The 23764-nt window shown below is 51.7% G+C and overlaps 1 protein-coding gene across 1 annotated transcript in view; it reads right to left on the bottom strand.

Annotated features, from left to right (window-relative positions):
- Nucleotides 1-1469: 1469 nt before the first annotated feature.
- LOC110530865 (chemokine XC receptor 1-like) overlaps nt 1470-23764 on the bottom strand; it is a 30538-nt gene continuing 8243 nt past the window's right edge. The window contains exons 2-3 of the mRNA XM_036986791.1: nt 5022-5272; nt 1470-3790 (exon numbers count right to left, since the gene is read on the bottom strand). Of these exons, the coding sequence (XP_036842686.1) occupies nt 2782-3790; nt 5022-5272 (1260 nt within the window). The 3' untranslated portion in view covers nt 1470-2781. The remainder of the gene's footprint in view (nt 3791-5021; nt 5273-23764) is intronic.

The following is a 23764-nucleotide window of genomic DNA, read 5'->3' as shown; positions in this document are numbered from 1 at the left end:
CTCGTCATTGTTGGTGATCAAGCCTACCACTGTTGTGTCATCTGCAAACTTGATGATTGAGTTGGAGGCGTGCTTAGCCACGCAGTCATGGGTGAACAGGGAGTACAGGAGGGGGCTGAGAACGCACCCTTGTTGGGCCCCGGTGTTGAGGATCATCGAAGTGGAGATGTTGTTTAAGAATGTTTACATATTTTTCCTTTACTCAACTCATATGTATATACTGTATTCTATCCTACTGTATTTAGTCAATGCCACTCCGACATTGCTCATCCTAATATTAATATATTCCTTAATTGCATTCTTCTACTTTTAGATTGTGTGTATTGTTGTGAATTGTTAGATATTACTACATACTTGGAGCCAGACACACAAGCATTTTACTATACCCGCAATAGCATCTGCTAAACATGTGTATGTGACCAATAGCATCTGCTAAACATGTGTATGTGACCAATAACATCTGCTAAACATGTGTATATGACCAATAACATCTGCTAAACATGTGTATATGACCAATGACATCTGCTAAACATGTGTATATGACAAATACAATTTGATTTGACTGACAGCAATCAAAATACAACAATCACAATTTAATTTGCTTCTAAACATGGAATTACACGTGGTATTAAACCTGGTATTAAACATGGTATTAAACCTAGCATTAAACATGGTAATAAACATGGTATTAAACATGGTATTAAACCTAGCATTAAACATGGTAATAAACATGGTATTAAACATGGTATTAAACCTGGTATTAAACCTGGTATTAAACCTAGCATTAAACATGGTAATAAACATGGTATTAAACCTAGCATTAAACATGGTAATAAACATGGTATTAAACCTGGTATTAAACATGGTATTAAACATGGTATTAAACGTGGTATTAAACATGGTATTAAAAATGGTATTAAACATGGTATTAAACATGGAATTACACGTGGTATTAAACCTGGTATTAAACATGGTATTAAACCTAGTATTAAACATGGTAATAAACATGGTATTAAACCTGGTATTAAACCTAGTATTAAACGTGGTATTAAACGTGGTATTAAACATGGTAATATACATGGTATTAAACCTGGTATTAAATCTGGTATTAAACCTGGTATTAAACCTGGTATTAAACGTGGTATTAAAGCTAGCATTAAACATGGTAAAAAAAACTGGTACTAAACATGGTATTAAACCTAGTATTAAACATGGTATTAAACGTGGTATTAAACATGGTATTAAACGTGGTATTAGACATGGTATTACACCTGGTATTAAACCTGATATTAAACATGGTATTAAACCTAGTAATAAACCTGGTATTAAACATGGTATTAAACATGGTATTAAACATGGTATTAAACCTGGTATTAAACCTGATATTAAACCTAGTATTAAACATGGTATTAAACCTGGTATTAAACCTGGTATTAAACATGGTATTAAACATGGTATTAAACATGGTATTAAACATGGTATTAAAGCTAGTATTAAACATGGTATTAAACATGGTATTAAAGCTAGTATTAAACATGGTATTAAACCTAGTATTAAACATGGTATTAAACATGGTATTAAACCTAGTATTAAACCTGGTATTAAACCTAGTATTCAACCTGATATTAAACCTGGTAATAAACCTGGTATTAAACATGGTATTAAACATGGTATTACACATGGTATTAAACCTAGTATTAAACCTGGTATTAAACGTGGTATTAAACATGGTATTAAACCTGGTATTAAACCTGGTATTAAACATGGTATTAAACCTGGTATTAAACATGGTATTAAACATGGTATTAAACATGGTATTAAACCTGGTATTAAACATGGTATTAAACCTAGTATTAAACATGGTATTAAACCTGGTATTAAACCTGGCATTAAACCTAGTATTAAACCTGGTATTAAACCTGGTATTAAACCTAGTATTAAACCTAGTATTAAACATGGTATTAAACATGGTATTAAACCTAGTATTAAACATGGTATTAAACCTAGTATTAAACATGGTATTAAACATGGTATTAAACCTGGTATTAAACATGGTATTAAACATGGTATTAAACCTGGTATTAAACATGGTATTAAACCTAGTATTAAACATGGTATTAAACCTGGTATTAAACCTGGTATTAAACCTAGTATTAAACCTGGTATTAAACCTGGTATTAAACCTAGTATTAAACCTAGTATTAAACATGGTATTAAACATGGTATTAAACCTAGTATTAAACATGGTATTAAACATGGTATTAAACCTAGTATTAAACATGGTATTAAACATGGTATTAAACCTAGTATTAAACGTGGTATTAAACATGGTATTAAACCTAGTATTAAACATGGTATTAAACATGGTATTAAACCTAGTATTAAACGTGGTATTAAACGTGGCATTAAACGTGGTCTTAAACATGGTTTTCAACATGGTATTAAACGTGGTATTAAACCTAGTATTAAACGTGGTATTAAACGTGGTATTAAACATGGTATTAAACCTAGTATTAAACATGGTATTAAACGTGGTATTAAAGGGATATGATATAAACACCTCAAATAGTCTTGAGGAATGCAATCATTATCTGCAAATGGATAATATGAATGGAAAATAGATCCAGTGAAATGCTCCAGTTATCATGAGGTAAAGAATACTACAATATCTAGTATGAAAGTGATGTCTAGTACAGTGACTCCTCCCCCTGGACTGTGATGTCCGTCTGCTACTCCTGTACAGACTACTGCTATTGTTGGTGTTGTTTACAGTGTTGTTATTTAAAGTGAGAACTCCTCCCCACTGGACTGTGATGTCAGTCTGCTGCTCCTGTACAGAACACTGCTGTTGTTGTTGTTATTGACAACGGTAGCACCATGACAACAACCCTTCAACATTCTCTTCAGGTGGTTCCGGAACTTGACCCCAACGAACACGTAGAACAAAGGGTTGAGACAGCAGTAGGAGAACGCCAGCAGCCTGGTCACATAGAAGGAGTAGTCCAACGTGGTGCTGGTGACACACTCGTTCCATTGTGTTGTGGATGAATCAGCACCGCCGCCATCTTGACTCTTATACACCAGCGTCCTGAGGAAGATGACCACATTGTACGGCGCCCAGCCCACAAAGAAAACCAGGACCAGGCCGAAGACCAGCCTGGCGGTCCTCTGGCTCCTCCTGTCTCCTCCGTTCCTCTGGCGTCTAACTCTAACCCTGGGTCTCAGGAGGCGGACTAGAATCTGACTGTAACAGACACACACCACTAATAATGTCACTATGAACAGGATGTTCTGCTGGTAGACCCCCCACAGCCTCCAGCTGACATCTGCAACCTCACAGTACCGCTGTTCACCACTAGGGGCGTTAGAGTCACTAGGCCCATCAGGGTCGGGGTTGTTAGGGTCCAGAGGGCCTTTAAGATCAGTAGAATCAGTGATGATGAACTTGGTAAAGATGAGAGCTGGCATAGCAGCTAACAGACTGACGGTCCAGACGACCAATGATACGACAGCGCTCCAGGTGCCCTGAGAGTGGGAGGGGCCTGACACCAGGTAAGACAGGGGGTGGAGCACGGCCAGGTAACGATGCAGCGTCATTAGGATGAGGAAGATGCCACTGCTGTAGTAGCCAGCATAGAACAGGAAGCTAACCGCCTTACACGTGAGGTCACCGTAGCTCCAGCCAATCAGGTGATAGGAGACCCAGAAGGGGAGGCCGCAGGTGAACACCAGGTCAGACAACGCCAGGTTCATCATGAACGCATTTGTCAATGACCGAAGATGCTCGTACCTGGGAAAGAAGCAGAGACACAACACTATTTTAAACACCCTGAAACCCTGACGAAGACTACAGTAATAGTCCTAACTTGTAACCCTGATGAAGACTACAGTAATAGTCCTACCCTATAACCCTGATGAAGACTACAGTAATAGTCCTACCCTATAACACTGATGAAGACTACAGTAATAGTCCTACTCTGTAACCCTGATGAAGACAACAGTAATAGTCCTAACTTGTAACCCTGATGAAGACTACAGTAATAGTCCTAACTTGTAACCCTGATGAAGACAACAGTAATAGTCCTAACTTGTAACCCTGATGAAGACTACAGTAATAGTCCTACCCTGTAACCCTGATGAAGACTACAGTAAGAGTTATGGTTTAAACTAGGCTCTCCAACCCTTTTCCAAGAGAGATACCCTTCTGTAGGTTTTCACTCCTACCCTGTTACTGGAGAGATACCATCCTGGAGGTTTTAACTCCAACCCTGTTCCTGGAGAGATACCCTCCTGTAGGTTTTAACTTCAACCCTGTTCCTGGAGAGATACCCTCCTGTAGGTTTTAACTCCAACCCTGTTCCTGGAGAGATACCCTCCTGTAGGTTTTAACTCCAACCCTGTTCCTGGAGAGATACCCTCCTGTAGGTTTTAACTCCAACCCTGTTCCTGGAGAGATACCCTCCTGTAGGTTTTAACTCCAATCCTGTTCTTGGAGAGATACCATCCTGGAGGTTTTAACTCCAACCCTGTTCCTGGAGAGATACTCTCCTGTAGGTTTTTGCTCCAACCCTATTCCTGGAGAGATACTCTCCTGTAGGTTTTCGCTCCAACCCCAGTTGTAACTAACCTGATTCAGTTTTCAACCAAATAATTATAAGAATCCGGTGTGCTAGATTAGGATTGGAGTGAAAACCTACAGGATGGTAGTTCTCCAGGAACTGGGTTAGAGCGCCCTGAACTAGGCTATTAGGCAGTGAGGAAGACCCCACTCCTTCAGATAACACAGACCACTGAGGAAGACTCCACTCCTTCAGATAACACAGACCCCTGAGAAGACCCCACTCCTTCAGGTAACACAGACCACTGAGGAAGACCCCACTCCTTCAGATTAGCACAATACTTTCTCCATCCTGTCACTAGTTACCTCGCTCTCTCAAAACAAGATGCATGACAAGAGCAGCAAGCCAAGTTAAAATGAGGAAGATTTTCATGATCTATTTCTCATCATCAGACTGTCCTACCTGGCCAGAATCACCAGCACCAGCAGGTTACCCACAAGGCTTAGCACAATGACCACGGAGAGGACCATGGGTGTGACGAGGGCTCCGAACCTGACCACGTCTGTCTTGGAGCAGCGTTCATCCCCGTACTCTTCGTCATAGTCGGCGCTGCCGTAGAAATCAGTGGTGACATTGGTTCCATTGCCGTAGTTGGGGGTAGTAGGTCTCAATCCTTCTTCTACAGTGCTATACATGTTCCCTGTAGGAAACCTCTGAAATTGAAAAAGTCTTAATGAGTGAGATTCCTATAAGGGGAAAACGATTCAACTATACCCAGTAACAATGACATCCTGAAATACTAATAAATATTCCATTATATTTGACCTACAATGGTATCAGTTCCTGTTTTAGTAGCTCCTAGTCTAAGTCAGTCAATCTGGTTTACTAAACAATATATCTCCATGAGCGACACAATCATATCTGTGATAAAGTGTTACAAGCTGAAGTGAACAGTAATCATTTCAAATATACTGAACAAAAATAGAAACGCAACCCGCAACAATTTCAAAGATTTTACTGAGTTACCATTCATATCAGGGGCATAACTTTTACTGGGGATGGGGGGTCAAGTCCCACGTTCTGAAATGGCATTTTTGTCCACCCCAGTTTGAATAACTGGGTTGGTCCAACTAGTCCAACCCAACCACAGTCCTATCCACTACCTCAAGGACTGGTCCAACCCAACCACAGTCCTATCCACTACCTCAAGGACTGGTCCAACCACAGTGCTACCCACTACCACAAGGACTGATCCAACCCAACCACAGTCCTACCCACTACCTCAAGGACTGGTCCAACCCAACCACAGTCCTATCCACTACCTCAAGGACTGGTCCAACCACAGTGCTACCCACTACCACAAGGACTGGTCCAACCCAACCACAGTCCTATCCACTACCTCAAGGACTGGTCCAACCACAGTGCTACCCACTACCACAAGGACTGATCCAACCCAACCACAGTCCTACCCACTACCTCAAGGACTGGTCCAACCCAACCACAGTCCTATCCACTACCTCAAGGACTGGTCCAACCCAACCGCAGTCCTACCCACTACCTCAAGGACTGGTCCAACCCAACCACAGTCCTATCCACTACCTCAAGGACTGGTCCAACCCAACCGCAGTCCTACCCACTACCACAAGGACTGGTCCAACCCAACCACAGTCCTATCCACTACCTCAAGGACTGGTCCAACCACAGTCCTACCCACTAGCACAAGGACTGGCCCAACCCGACCGCAGTCCTACCCACTACCTCAAGGACTGGTCCAACCCAACCGCAGTCCTACCCACTACCTAAAGGACTGGTCCAACCCAACCGCAGTCCTATCCACTACCTCAAGGACTGGTCCAACCACAGTAATACCCACTACCACAAGGACTGGTCCAACCCAACCAAAGTCCTACCCACTACCTAAAGGACTGGTCCAACCCAACCGCAGTCCTATCCACTACCTCAAGGACTGGTCCAACCACAGTCCTACCCAATACCACAAGGACTGGTCCAACCCAACCACAGTCCTACCCACTACCTCAAGGACTGGTCCAACCCAACCACAGTCCTATCCACTACCTCAAGGACTGGTCCAACCCAACCGCAGTCCTACCCACTACCTCAAGGACTGGTCCAACCCAACCACAGTCCTATCCACTACCTCAAGGACTGGTCCAACCCAACCGCAGTCCTACCCACTACCACAAGGACTGGTCCAACCCAACCATAGTCCTATCCACTACCTCAAGGACTGGTCCAACCACAGTCCTACCCACTAGCACAAGGACTGGCCCAACCCGACCGCAGTCCTACCCACTACCTCAAGGACTGGTCCAACCAAACCGCAGTCCTACCCACTACCACAAGGACTGGTCCAACCCAACCACAGTCCTATCCACTACCTCAAGGACTGGTCCAACCACAGTCCTACCCACTACCTCAAGGACTGGTCCAACCCAACCACAGTCCTATCCACTACCTCAAGGACTGGTCCAACCCAACCACAGTCCTACCCACTACCTCAAGGACTGGTCCAACCACAGTCCTATCCACTACCACAAGGACTGGTCCAACCCAACCACAGTCCTACCCACTACCTCAAGGACTGGTCCAACCCAAACACAGTCCTATCCACTACCTCAAGGACTGGTCCAACCCAACCGCAGTCCTACCCACTACCTCAAGGACTGGTCCAACCCAACCACAGTCCTATCCACTACCTCAAGGACTGGTCCAACCCACCCGCAGTCCTACCCACTACCACAAGGACTGGTCCAACCCAACCACAGTCCTATCCACTACCTCAAGGACTGGTCCAACCACAGTCCTACCCACTAGCACAAGGACTGGCCCAACCCGACCGCAGTCCTACCCACTACCTCAAGGACTGGTCCAACCCAACCGCAGTCCTACCCACTACCTCAAGGACTGGTCCAACCACAGTCCTACCCACTACCTCAAGGACTGGTCCAACCACAGTCCTACCCACTACCACAAGGACTGGTCCAACCCAACCACAGTCCTACCCACTACCTCAAGGACTGGTCCAGCCGCAGTCCTACCCACTACCTCAAGGACTGGTCCAACCCAACCACAGTCCTACCCACTACCACATGGACTGGTCCAACCCCAGTCCTATCGACTACCTCAAGGACTGGTCCAACCCAACCACTGTCCTACCCACAACCTCAAGGACTAGTCCAACCCAACCACAGTCCTATAAACTACCTCAAGGACTGGTCCAACCCAACCGCAGTCCTACCCACTACCTCAAGGACTGGTCCAACCCAACCGCAGTCCTATCCACTACCTCAAGGACTGGTCCAACCACAGTCCTACCCACTACCACAAGGACTGGTCCAACCCAACCAAAGTCCTACCCACTACCTAAAGGACTGGTCCAAACCAACCGCAGTCCTATCCACTACCTCAAGGACTGGTCCAACCACAGTCCTGCCCACTACCACAAGGACTGGTCCAACCCAACCACAGTCCTACCCACTACCTCAAGGACTGGTCCAACCCAACCACAGTCCTATCCACTACCTCAAGGACTGGTCCAACCCAACCGCAGTCCTACCCACTACCTCAAGGACTGGTCCAACCCAACCACAGTCCTATCCACTACCTCAAGGACTGGTCCAACCCAACCGCAGTCCTACCCACTACCACAAGGACTGGTCCAACCCAACCATAGTCCTATCCACTACCTCAAGGACTGGTCCAACCACAGTCCTACCCACTAGCACAAGGACTGGCCCAACCCGACCGCAGTCCTACCCACTACCTCAAGGACTGGTCCAACCCAACCGCAGTCCTACCCACTACCACAAGGACTGGTCCAACCCAACCATAGTCCTATCCACTACCTCAAGGACTGGTCCAACCACAGTCCTACCCACTAGCACAAGGACTGGCCCAACCCGACCGCAGTCCTACCCACTACCTCAAGGACTGGTCCAACCAAACCGCAGTCCTACCCACTACCACAAGGACTGGTCCAACCCAACCACAGTCCTATCCACTACCTCAAGGACTGGTCCAACCACAGTCCTACCCACTACCTCAAGGACTGGTCCAACCCAACCACAGTCCTATCCACTACCTCAAGGACTGGTCCAACCCAACCACAGTCCTACCCACTACCTCAAGGACTGGTCCAACCCAACCACAGTCCTATCCACTACCTCAAGGACTGGTCCAACCACAGTCCTACCCACTACCTCAAGGACTGGTCCAACCCAACCACAGTCCTATCCACTACCTCAAGGACTGGTCCAACCCAACCACAGTCCTACCCACTACCTCAAGGACTGGTCCAACCACAGTCCTATCCACTACCACAAGGACTGGTCCAACCCAACCACAGTCCTACCCACTACCTCAAGGACTGGTCCAACCCAAACACAGTCCTATCCACTACCTCAAGGACTGGTCCAACCCAACCGCAGTCCTACCCACTACCTCAAGGACTGGTCCAACCCAACCACAGTCCTATCCACTACCTCAAGGACTGGTCCAACCCAACCGCAGTCCTACCCACTACCACAAGGACTGGTCCAACCCAACCACAGTCCTATCCACTACCTCAAGGACTGGTCCAACCACAGTCCTACCCACTAGCACAAGGACTGGCCCAACCCGACCGCAGTCCTACCCACTACCTCAAGGACTGGTCCAACCCAACCGCAGTCCTACCCACTACCTCAAGGACTGGTCCAACCACAGTCCTACCCACTACCTCAAGGACTGGTCCAACCACAGTCCTACCCACTACCACAAGGACTGGTCCAACCCAACCACAGTCCTACCCACTACCTCAAGGACTGGTCCAGCCGCAGTCCTACCCACTACCTCAAGGACTGGTCCAACCCAACCACAGTCCTACCCACTACCACATGGACTGGTCCAACCCCAGTCCTATCGACTACCTCAAGGACTGGTCCAACCCAACCACTGTCCTACCCACAACCTCAAGGACTAGTCCAACCCAACCACAGTCCTATAAACTACCTGAAGGACTGGTCCAAAACAACCACAGTCCTACCCACTACCTCAAGGACTGGTCCAACCCAACCACAGTCCTACCACTACCTCAAGGACTGGTCCAACCACAGTCCTATCCACTACCTCAAGGACTGGTCCAACCCAACCCCAGTCCTATCCACTACCTCAAGGACTGGTCCAACCCAACCACAGTCCTATCCACTACCTCAAGGACGGGTCCAACCACAGTCCTACCCACTACCACAAGGACTGGTCAAACCCAACCGCAGTCCTACCCACTACCACAAGGACTGGTCCAACCCAACCACAGTCCTATCCACTACCTCAAGGACTGGTCCAACCACAGTCCTACCCACTAGCACAAGGACTGGCCCAACCCGACCACAGTCCTACCCACTACCTCAAGGACTGGTCCAACCCAACCGCAGTCCTACCCACTACCTCAAGGACTGGTCCAACCCAACCGCAGTCCTATCCACTACCTCAAGGACTGGTCCAACCACAGTCCTACCCACTACCAAAAGGACTGGTCCAACCCAACCAAAGTCCTACCCACTACCTAAAGGACTGGTCCAAACCAACCGCAGTCCTATCCACTACCTCAAGGACTGGTCCAACCACAGTCCTACCCACTACCACAAGGACTGGTCCAACCCAACCACAGTCCTACCCACTACCTCAAGGACTGGTCAAACCCAACCACAGTCCTATCCACTACCTCAAGGACTGGTCCAACCCAACCGCAGTCCTACCCACTACCTCAAGGACTGGTCCAACCCAACCACAGTCCTATCCACTACCTCAAGGACTGGTCCAACCCAACCGCAGTCCTACCCACTACCACAAGGACTGGTCCAACCCAACCATAGTCCTATCCACTACCTCAAGGACTGGTCCAACCACAGTCCTACCCACTAGCACAAGGACTGGCCCAACCCGACCGCAGTCCTACCCACTACCTCAAGGACTGGTCCAACCAAACCGCAGTCCTACCCACTACCACAAGGACTGGTCCAACCCAACCACAGTCCTATCCACTACCTCAAGGACTGGTCCAACCACAGTCCTACCCACTACCTCAAGGACTGGTCCAACCCAACCACAGTCCTATCCACTACCTCAAGGACTGGTCCAACCCAACCACAGTCCTACCCACTACCTCAAGGACTGGTCCAACCACAGTCCTATCCACTACCACAAGGACTGGTCCAACCCAACCACAGTCCTACCCACTACCTCAAGGACTGGTCCAACCCAAACACAGTCCTATCCACTACCTCAAGGACTGGTCCAACCCAACCGCAGTCCTACCCACTACCTCAAGGACTGGTCCAACCCAACCACAGTCCTATCCACTACCTCAAGGACTGGTCCAACCCAACCGCAGTCCTACCCACTACCACAAGGACTGGTCCAACCCAACCACAGTCCTATCCACTACCTCAAGGACTGGTCCAACCACAGTCCTACCCACTAGCACAAGGACTGGCCCAACCCGACCGCAGTCCTACCCACTACCTCAAGGACTGGTCCAACCCAACCGCAGTCCTACCCACTACCTCAAGGACTGGTCCAACCACAGTCCTACCCACTACCTCAAGGACTGGTCCAACCACAGTCCTACCCACTACCACAAGGACTGGTCCAACCCAACCACAGTCCTACCCACTAGCTCAAGGACTGGTCCAGCCGCAGTCCTACCCACTACCTCAAGGACTGGTCCAACCCAACCACAGTCCTACCCACTACCTCATGGACTGGTCCAACCCCAGTCCTATCGACTACCTCAAGGACTGGTCCAACCCAACCACTGTCCTACCCACAACCTCAAGGACTAGTCCAACCCAACCACAGTCCTATAAACTACCTGAAGGACTGGTCCAAAACAACCACAGTCCTACCCACTACCTCAAGGACTGGTCCAACCCAACCACAGTCCTACCACTACCTCAAGGACTGGTCCAACCACAGTCCTATCCACTACCTCAAGGACTGGTCCAACCCAACCCCAGTCCTATCCACTACCTCAAGGACTGGTCCAACCCAACCACAGTCCTATCCACTACCTCAAGGACGGGTCCAACCACAGTCCTACCCACTACCACAAGGACTGGTCCAACCCAACCGCAGTCCTACCCACTACCACAAGGACTGGTCCAACCACAGTCCTACCCACTAGCACAAGGACTGGCCCAACCCGACCGCAGTCCTACCCACTACCTCAAGGACTGGTCCAACCCAACCGCAGTCCTACCCACTACCTCAAGGACTGGTCCAACCCAACCGCAGTCCTATCCACTACCTCAAGGACTGGTCCAACCACAGTCCTACCCACTACCACAAGGACTGGTCCAACCCAACCAAAGTCCTACCCACTACCTAAAGGACTGGTCCAACCCAACCGCAGTCCTATCCACTACCTCAAGGACTGGTCCAACCACAGTCCTACCCACTACCACAAGGACTGGTCCAACCCAACCACAGTCCTACCCACTACCTCAAGGACTGGTCCAACCCAACCACAGTCCTATCCACTACCTCAAGGACTGGTCCAACCCAACCGCAGTCCTACCCACTACCTCAAGGACTGGTCCAACCCAACCACAGTCCTATCCACTACCTCAAGGACTGGTCCAACCCAACCACAGTCCTACCCACTAGCACAAGGACTGGCCCAACCCGACCACAGTCCTACCCACTACCTCAAGGCCTGGTCCAACCCAACCGCAGTCCTACCCACTACCACAAGGACTGGTCCAACCCAACCACAGTCCTACCCACTACCTCAAGGACTGGTCCAACCCAACCACAGTCCTATCCACTACCTCAAGGACTGGTCCAACCCAACCACAGTCCTACCCACTACCTCAAGGACTGGTCCAACCACAGTCCTATCCACTACCACAAGGACTGGTCCAACCCAACCACAGTCCTACCCACTACCTCAAGGACTGGTCCAACCCAACCACAGTCCTATCCACTACCTCAAGGACTGGTCCAACCCAAACGCAGTCCTATCCACTACCTCAAGGACTGGTCCAACCCAACCACAGTCCTATCCACTACCTCAAGGACTGGTCCAACCCAACCGCAGTCCTACCCACTACCACAAGGACTGGTCCAACCCAACCACAGTCCTATCCACTACCTCAAGGACTGGTCCAACCACAGTCCTACCCACTAGCACAAGGACTGGCCCAACCCGACCGCAGTCCTACCCACTACCTCAAGGACTGGTCCAACCCAACCGCAGTCCTACCCACTACCTCAAGGACTGGTCCAACCACAGTCCTACCCACTACCTCAAGGACTGGTCCAACCACAGTCCTACCCACTACCACAAGGACTGGTCCAACCCAACCACAGTCCTACCCACTACCTCAAGGACTGGTCCAACCGCAGTCCTACCCACTACCTCAAGGACTGGTCCAACCCAACCACAGTCCTACCCACTACCACATGGACTGGTCCAACCCCAGTCCTATCGACTACCTCAAGGACTGGTCCAACCCAACCACAGTCCTACCCACAACCTCAAGGACTAGTCCAACCCAACCACAGTCCTATACACTACCTGAAGGACTGGTCCAAAACAACCACAGTCCTACCCACTACCTCAAGGACTGGTCCAACCCAACCACAGTCCTACCACTACCTCAAGGACTGGTCCAACCACAGTCCTATCCACTACCTCAAGGACTGGTCCAACCCAACCCCAGTCCTATCCACTACCTCAAGGACTGGTCCAACCCAACCACAGTCCTATCCACTACCTCAAGGACGGGTCCAACCACAGTCCTACCCACTACCACAAGGACTGGTCCAACCCAACCGCAGTCCTACCCACAACCACAAGGACTGGTCCAACCACAGTCCTACCCACTAGCACAAGGACTTGCCCAACCCGACCGCAGTCCTACCCACTACCTCAAGGACTGGTCCAACCCAACCGCAGTCCTACCCACTACCTCAAGGACTGGTCCAACCCAACCGCAGTCCTATCCACTACCTCAAGGACTGGTCCAACCACAGTCCTACCCACTACCACAAGGACTGGTCCAACCCAACCAAAGTCCTACCCACTACCTAAAGGACTGGTCCAACCCAACCGCAGTCCTATCCACTACCTCAAGGACTGGTCCAACCACAGTCCTACCCACTACCACAAGGACTGGTCCAACCCAACCACAGTCCTACCCACTACCTCAAGGACTGGTCCAACCCAACCACAGTCCTATCCACTACCTCAAGGACTGGTCCAACCCAACCGCAGTCCTACCCACTACCTCAAGGACTGGTCCAACCCAACCACAATCCTATCCACTACCTCAAGGACTGGTCCAACCCAACCGCAGTCCTACCCACTACCACAAGGACTGGTCCAACCCAACCATAGTCCTATCCACTACCTCAAGGACTGGTCCAACCACAGTCCTACCCACTACCTCAAGGACTGGTCCAACCCAACCACAGTCCTATCCACTACCTCAAGGACTGGTCCAACCCAACCACAGTCCTACCCACTACCTCAAGGACTGGTCCAACCACAGTCCTATCCACTACCACAAGGACTGGTCCAACCCAACCACAGTCCTACCCACTACCTCAAGGACTGGTCCAACCCAAACACAGTCCTATCCACTACCTCAAGGACTGGTCCAACCCAACCGCAGTCCTACCCACTACCTCAAGGACTGGTCCAACCCAACCACAGTCCTATCCACTACCTCAAGGACTGGTCCAACCCAACCGCAGTCCTACCCACTACCACAAGGACTGGTCCAACCCAACCACAGTCCTATCCACTACCTCAAGGACTGGTCCAACCACAGTCCTACCCACTAGCACAAGGACTGGCCCAACCCGACCGCAGTCCTACCCACTACCTCAAGGACTGGTCCAACCCAACCGCAGTCCTACCCACTACCTCAAGGACTGGTCCAACCACAGTCCTACCCACTACCTCAAGGACTGGTCCAACCACAGTCCTACCCACTACCACAAGGACTGGTCCAACCCAACCACAGTCCTACCCACAACCTCAAGGACTGGTCCAGCCGCAGTCCTACCCACTACCTCAAGGACTGGTCCAACCCAACCACAGTCCTACCCACTACCACATGGACTGGTCCAACCCCAGTCCTATCGACTACCTCAAGGACTGGTCCAAACCAACCACTGTCCTACCCACAACCTCAAGGACTAGTCCAACCCAACCACAGTCCTATACACTACCTGAAGGACTGGTCCAAAACAACCACAGTCCTACCCACTACCTCAAGGACTGGTCCAACCCAACCACAGTCCTACCACTACCTCAAGGACTGGTCCAACCACAGTCCTATCCACTACCTCAAGGACTGGTCCAACCCAACCCCAGTTCTATCCACTACCTCAAGGACTGGTCCAACCCAACCACAGTCCTATCCACTACCTCAAGGACGGGTCCAACCACAGTCCTACCCACTACCACAAGGACTGGTCCAACCCAACCGCAGTCCTACCCACTACCTCAAGGACTGGCCCAACCCGACCGCAGTCCTACCCACTACCTCAAGGACTGGTCCAACCCAACCGCAGTCCTACCCACTACCTCAAGGACTGGTCCAACCACAGTCCTACCCACTACCTCAAGGACTGGTCCAACCACAGTCCTACCCACTACCACAAGGACTGGTCCAACCCAACCACAGTCCTACCCACTACCTCAAGGACTGGTCCAGCCGCAGTCCTACCCACTACCTCAAGGACTGGTCCAACCCAACCACAGTCCTACCCACTACCACATGGACTGGTCCAACCCCAGTCCTATCGACTACCTCAAGGACTGGTCCAAACCAACCACAGTCCTACCCACAACCTCAAGGACTAGTCCAACCCAACCACAGTCCTATACACTACCTGAAGGACTGGTCCAAAACAACCACAGTCCTACCCACTACCTCAAGGACTGGTCCAACCCAACCACAGTCCTACCACTACCTCAAGGACTGGTCCAACCACAGTCCTATCCACTACCTCAAGGACTGGTCCAACCCAACCCCAGTTCTATCCACTACCTCAAGGACTGGTCCAACCCAACCACAGTCCTATCCACTACCTCAAGGACGGGTCCAACCACAGTCCTACCCACTACCACAAGGACTGGTCCAACCCAACCGCAGTCCTACCCACTACCACAAGGACTGGTCCAACCACAGTCCTATCCACTACCTCAAGGACTGGTCCAACCCAACCCCAGTCCTATCCACTACCTCAAGGACTGGTCCAACCCAACCACAGTCCTACCCACTACCTCAAGGACTAGTCCAACCCAACCACAGTCCTATCCACTACCTCAAGGACTCGTCCAACCCAACCGCAGGCCTACCTACTACCTCAAGGACTGGTCCAACCCAACCACAGTCCTATCCACCACCTCAAGGACTGGTCCAACCCAACCACAGTCCTACCCACTACCACAAGGACTGGTCCAACCCAACCACAGTCCTATCCACTACCTCAAGGACTGGTCCAACCACAGTCCTACCCACTAGCACAAGGACTGGCCCAACCCGACCACAGTCCTACCCACTACCTCAAGGACTAGTCCAACCCAACCACAGTCCTATCCACTAACTCAAGGACTCGTCCAACCCAACCGCAGGCCTACCCACTACCTCAAGGACTGGTCCAACCCAACCACAGTCCTATCCACTACCTCAAGGACTGGTCCAACCCAACCACAGTCCTACCCACTACCACAAGGACTGGTCCAACCCAACCACAGTCCTATCCACTACCTCAAGGACTGGTCCAACCACAGTCCTACCCACTAGCACAAGGACTGGCCCAACCCGACCACAGTCCTACCCACTACCTCAAGGCCTGGTCCAACCCAACCGCAGTCCTACCCACTACCACAAGGACTGGTCCAACCCAACCACAGTCCTACCCACTACCTCAAGGACTGGTCCAACCCAACCACAGTCCTATCCACTACCTCAAGGACTGGTCCAACCCAACCACAGTCCTACCCACTACCTCAAGGACTGGTCCAACCACAGTCCTATCCACTACCACAAGGACTGGTCCAACCCAACCACAGTCCTACCCACTACCTCAAGGACTGGTCCAACCCAACCACAGTCCTATCCACTACCTCAAGGACTGGTCCAACCCAAACGCAGTCCTATCCACTACCTCAAGGACTGGTCCAACCCAACCACAGTCCTATCCACTACCTCAAGGACTGGTCCAACCCAACCGCAGTCCTACCCACTACCAGAAGGACTGGTCCAACCCAACCACAGTCCTATCCACTACCTCAAGGACTGGTCCAACCACAGGCCTACCCACTAGCACAAGGACTGGCCCAACCCGACCGCAGTCCTACCCACTACCTCAAGGACTGGTCCAACCCAACCGCAGTCCTACCCACTACCTCAAGGACTGGTCCAACCACAGTCCTACCCACTACCTCAAGGACTGGTCCAACCACAGTCCTACCCACTACCACAAGGACTGGTCCAACCCAACCACAGTCCTACCCACTACCTCAAGGACTGGTACAACCGCAGTCCTACCCACTACCTCAAGGACTGGTCCAACCCAACCACAGTCCTACCCACTACCACATGGACTGGTCCAACCCCAGTCCTATCGACTACCTCAAGGACTGGTCCAACCCAACCACAGTCCTACCCACAACCTCAAGGACTAGTCCAACCCAACCACAGTCCTATACACTACCTGAAGGACTGGTCCAAAACAACCACAGTCCTACCCACTACCTCAAGGACTGGTCCAACCCAACCACAGTCCTACCACTACCTCAAGGACTGGTCCAACCACAGTCCTATCCACTACCTCAAGGACTGGTCCAACCCAACCCCAGTCCTATCCACTACCTCAAGGACTGGTCCAACCCAACCACAGTCCTATCCACTACCTCAAGGACGGGTCCAACCACAGTCCTACCCACTACCACAAGGACTGGTCCAACCCAACCGCAGTCCTACCCACTACCACAAGGACTGGTCCAACCACAGTCCTACCCACTACCACAAGGACTGGACCAACCACAGTCCTATCCACTACCTCAAGGACTGGTCCAACCCAACCCCAGTCCTATCCACTACCTCAAGGACTGGTCCAACCCAACCACAGTCCTACCCACTACCTCAAGGACTAGTCCAACCGAACCACAGTCCTATCCACTACCTCAAGGACTGGTCCAACCCAACCACAGTCCTATCCACCACCTCAAGGACGGGTTCAACCACAGTCCTACCCACTACCACAAGGACTGGTCCAACCCAACCGCAGTCCTACCCACTACCACAAGGACTGGTCCAACCACAGTCCTACCCACTACCACAAGGACTGGTCCAACCACAGTCCTATCCACTACCTCAAGGACTGGTCCAACCCAACCCCAGTCCTATCCACTACCTCAAGGACTGGTCCAACCCAACCACAGTCCTACCCACTACCTCAAGGACTAGTCCAACCGAACCACAGTCCTATCCACTACCTCAAGGACTCGTCCAACCCAACCGCAGGCCTACCCACTACCTCAAGGACTGGTCCAACCCAACCACAGTCCTACCCACTACCACAAGGACTGGTCCAACCCAACCACAGTCCTATCCACTACCTCAAGGACTGGTCCAACCACAGTCCTACCCACTAGCACAAGGACTGGCCCAACCCGACCACAGTCCTACCCACTACCTCAAGGACTAGTCCAACCCAACCACAGTCCTATCCACTAACTCAAGGACTCGTCCAACCCAACCGCAGGCCTACCCACTACCTCAAGGACTGGTCCAACCCAACCACAGTCCTATCCACTACCTCAAGGACTGGTCCAACCCAACCGCAGTCCTACCCACTACCACAAGGACTGGTCCAACCCAACCACAGTCCTATCCACTACCTCAAGGACTGGTCCAACCACAGTCCTACCCACTAGCACAAGGACTGGCCCAACCCGACCACAGTCCTACCCACTACCTCAAGGACTGGTCCAACCCAACCGCAGTCCTACCCACTACCTCAAGGACTGGTCCAACCACAGTCCTACCCACTACCTCAAGGACTGGTCCTACCACAGTCCTACCCACTACCACAAGGACTGGTCCAACCCAACCACAGTCCTACCCACTACCTCAAGGACTGGTCCAACCGCAGTCCTACCCACTACCTCAAGGACTGGTCCAACCCAACCACAGTCCTACCCACTACCACATGGACTGGTACAACCACAGTCCTACCCACTACCACATGGACTGGTCCAACCACAGTCCTACCCACTACCTCAAGTTCTGGTCCAAGCCAACCGCAGTCCTACCCACTACCTCAAGGACTGGTCCAACCACAGTCCTACCCACTACCTCAAGGACTGGTCCAGCCACAGTCCTACCCACTACCCCAAGGACTGGTCCAACTGCAGTCCTACCCACTACCACAAGGACTGGTCCAACCCAACTGCAGTCCTACCCACTACCACATGGACTGGTCCAACCACAGATCTACCCACTACCTCAAGGACTGGTCCAACCCAACCACAGTCCTACCCACTATCTCAAGGACTGGTCCAACCACAGTCCTACCCACTACCTCAAGGACTGGTCCAACCCAACCACAGTCCTACCCACTACCTCAAGGACTGGTCCAACCCAACCACAGTCCTACCCACTACCTCAAGGACTGGTCCAACCACAGTCCTACCCACTACCACATGGACTGGTCCAACCACAGTCCTACCCACTACCACATGGACTGGTCCAACCACAGTCCTACCCACTACCTCAAGGACTGGTCCAAGCCAACCGCAGTCCTACCCACTACCTCAAGGACTGGTCCAACCACAGTCCTACCCACTACCTCAAGGACTGGTCCAGCCACAGTCCTACCCACTACCTCAAGGACTGGTCCAACTGCAGTCCTACCCACTACCACAAGGACTGGTCCAACCCAACTGCAGTCCTACCCACTACCTCAAGGACTGGTCCAACCACAGTCCTACCCACTACCTCAAGGACTGGTCCAACCACAGTCCTACCCACTACCTCAAGGACTGGTCCAGCCACAGTCCTACCCACTACCTCAAGGACTGGTCCAACCACAGTCCTATCCACTAACTCAAGGACTCGTCCAACCCAACCGCAGGCCTACCCACTACCTCAAGGACTGGTCCAACCCAACCACAGTCCTATCCACTACCTCAAGGACTGGTCCAACCCAACCACAGTCCTACCCACTACCACAAGGACTGGTCCAACCCATCCACAGTCCTATCCACTACCTCAAGGACTGGTCCAACCACAGTCCTACCCACTAGCACAAGGACTGGCCCAACCCGACCACAGTCCTACCCACTACCTCAAGGCCTGGTCCAACCCAACCGCAGTCCTACCCACTACCACAAGGACTGGTCCAACCCAACCACAGTCCTACCCACTACCTCAAGGACTGGTCCAACCCAACCACAGTCCTATCCACTACCTCAAGGACTGGTCCAACCCAACCACAGTCCTACCCACTACCTCAAGGACTGGTCCAACCACAGTCCTATCCACTACCACAAGGAATGGTCCAACCCAACCACAGTCCTACCCACTACCTCAATGACTGGTCCAACCCAACCACAGTCCTATCCACTACCTCAAGGACTGGTCCAACCCAAACGCAGTCCTATCCACTACCTCAAGGACTGGTCCAACCCAACCACAGTCCTATCCACTACCTCAAGGACTGGTCCAACCCAACCGCAGTCCTACCCACTACCACAAGGACTGGTCCAACCCAACCACAGTCCTATCCACTACCTCAAGGACTGGTCCAACCACAGTCCTACCCACTAGCACAAGGACTGGCCCAACCCGACCGCAGTCCTACCCACTACCTCAAGGACTGGTCCAACCCAACCGCAGTCCTACCCACTACCTCAAGGACTGGTCCAACCACAGTCCTACCCACTACCTCAAGGACTGGTCCAACCACAGTCCTACCCACTACCACAAGGACTGGTCCAACCCAACCACAGTCCTACCCACTACCTCAAGGACTGGTCCAACCGCAGTCCTACCCACTACCTCAAGGACTGGTCCAACCCAACCACAGTCCTACCCACTACCACATGGACTGGTCCAAGCCCAGTCCTATCGACTACCTCAAGGACTGGTCCAACCCAACCACAGTCCTACCCACAACCTCAAGGACTAGTCCAACCCAACCACAGTCCTATACACTACCTGAAGGACTGGTCCAAAACAACCACAGTCCTACCCACTACCTCAAGGACTGGTCCAACCCAACCACAGTCCTACCACTACCTCAAGGACTGGTCCAACCACAGTCCTATCCACTACCTCAAGGACTGGTCCAACCCAACCCCAGTCCTATCCACTACCTCAAGGACTGGTCCAACCCAACCACAGTCCTATCCACTACCTCAAGGACGGGTCCAACCACAGTCCTACCCACTACCACAAGGACTGGTCCAACCCAACCGCAGTCCTACCCACTACCACAAGGACTGGTCCAACCACAGTCCTACCCACTACCACAAGGACTGGTCCAACCACAGTCCTATCCACTACCTCAAGGACTGGTCCAACCCAACCCCAGTCCTATCCACTACCTCAAGGACTGGTCCAACCCAACCACAGTCCTACCCACTACCTCAAGGACTAGTCCAACCGAACCACAGTCCTATCCACTACCTCAAGGACTCGTCCAACCCAACCGCAGGCCTACCCACTACCTCAAGGACTGGTCCAACCCAACCACAGTCCTACCCACTACCACAAGGACTGGTCCAACCCAACCACAGTCCTATCCACTACCTCAAGGACTGGTCCAACCACAGTCCTACCCACTAGCACAAGGACTGGCCCAACCCGACCACAGTCCTACCCACTACCTCAAGGACTAGTCCAACCCAACCACAGTCCTATCCACTAACTCAAGGACTCGTCCAACCCAACCGCAGGCCTACCCACTACCTCAAGGACTGGTCCAACCCAACCACAGTCCTATCCACTACCTCAAGGACTGGTCCAACCCAACCGCAGTCCTACCCACTACCACAAGGACTGGTCCAACCCAACCACAGTCCTATCCACTACCTCAAGGACTGGTCCAACCACAGTCCTACCCACTAGCACAAGGACTGGCCCAACCCGACCACAGTCCTACCCACTACCTCAAGGACTGGTCCAACCCAACCGCAGTCCTACCCACTACCTCAAGGACTGGTCCAACCACAGTCCTACCCACTACCTCAAGGACTGGTCCTACCACAGTCCTACCCACTACCACAAGGACTGGTCCAACCCAACCACAGTCCTACCCACTACCTCAAGGACTGGTCCAACCGCAGTCCTACCCACTACCTCAAGAACTGGTCCAACCCAACCACAGTCCTACCCACTACCACATGGACTGGTCCAACCACAGTCCTACCCACTACCACATGGACTGGTCCAACCACAGTCCTACCCACTACCTCAAGTTCTGGTCCAAGCCAACCGCAGTCCTACCCACTACCTCAAGGACTGGTCCAACCACAGTCCTACCCACTACCTCAAGGACTGGTCCAGCCACAGTCCTACCCACTACCCCAAGGACTGGTCCAACTGCAGTCCTACCCACTACCACAAGGACTGGTCCAACCCAACTGCAGTCCTACCCACTACCACATGGACTGGTCCAACCACAGATCTACCCACTACCTCAAGGACTGGTCCAACCCAACCACAGTCCTACCCACTATCTCAAGGACTGGTCCAACCACAGTCCTATCCACTACCACATGGACTGGGCCAACCACAGTCCTACCCACTACCTCAAGGACTGGTCCAACCCAACCACAGTCCTACCCACTACCTCAAGGACTGGTCCAACCCAACCACAGTCCTACCCACTACCTCAAGGACTGGTCCAACCACAGTCCTACCCACTACCACATGGACTGGTCCAACCACAGTCCTACCCACCACCACATGGACTGGTCCAACCACAGTCCTACCCACTACCTCAAGGACTGGTCCAAGCCAACCGCAGTCCTACCCACTACCTCAAGGACTGGTCCAACCACAGTCCTACCCACTACCTCAAGGACTGGTCCAGCCACAGTCCTACCCACTACCTCAAGGACTGGTCCAACTGCAGTCCTACCCACTACCACAAGGACTGGTCCAACCCAACTGCAGTCCTACCCACTACCTCAAGGACTGGTCCAACCACAGTCCTACCCACTACCTCAAGGACTGGTCCAACCACAGTCCTACCCACTACCTCAAGGACTGGTCCAGCCACAGTCCTACCCACTACCTCAAGGACTGGTCCAACTGCAGTCCTACCCACTACCACAAGGACTGGTCCAACCCAACTGCAGTCCTACCCACTACCACATGGACTGGTCCAGCTACAGTAATACCCACTACCTCAAGGACTGGTCCAACCACAGTCCTACCCGCTACCACATGGACTGGTCCAACCACAGTCCTACCCACTACCACATGGACTGGTCCAACCACAGTCCTACCCACTACCTCAAGGACTGGTCCAGCCACAGTCCTACCCACTACCTCAAGGACTGGTCCAACTGCAGTCCTACCCACTACCACAAGGACTGGTCCAACCCAACTGCAGTCCTACCCACTACCACATGGACTGGTCCAACCACAGTCCTACCCACTACCTCAAGGACTGGTCCAACCCAACCACAGTCCTACCCACTACCTCAAGGACTGGTCCAACCCAACTGCAGTCCTACCCACTACCACATGGACTGGTCCAACCACAGTCCTACCCACTACCTCAAGGACTGGTCCAACCCAACCACAGTCCTACCCACTACCACATGGACTGGTCCAACCACAGTCCTACCCACTACCACATGGACTGGTCCAACCACGGTCCTACCCACTACCTCAAGGACTGGTCCAACTGCAGTCCTACCCACTACCTCAAGGACTGGTCCAACCCAACCACAGTCCTGAAATGTTATTTTAGGCGTATGTGAAGCAGCTCACTTGCCACCCATGGTCCCCGCAATTTTGCGCCCTATTGGCAATTTCAAATGTATAAAAATAACTTCAGAAATAGGTTAAATGACCAGAGATTTTTCACATGGCCCTTATATTGTATTACTGGGCTATATCAGCCAATATGATATCTGTAGTTAGAAGAGAGCATAGTTGGAGAGA

The sequence above is a fragment of the Oncorhynchus mykiss genome, chromosome 8 (assembly GCF_013265735.2).
Source record: "Oncorhynchus mykiss isolate Arlee chromosome 8, USDA_OmykA_1.1, whole genome shotgun sequence".
NCBI lineage: Eukaryota > Metazoa > Chordata > Actinopteri > Salmoniformes > Salmonidae > Oncorhynchus > Oncorhynchus mykiss.
This window is presented reverse-complemented; position numbering and strand designations above follow the sequence as displayed.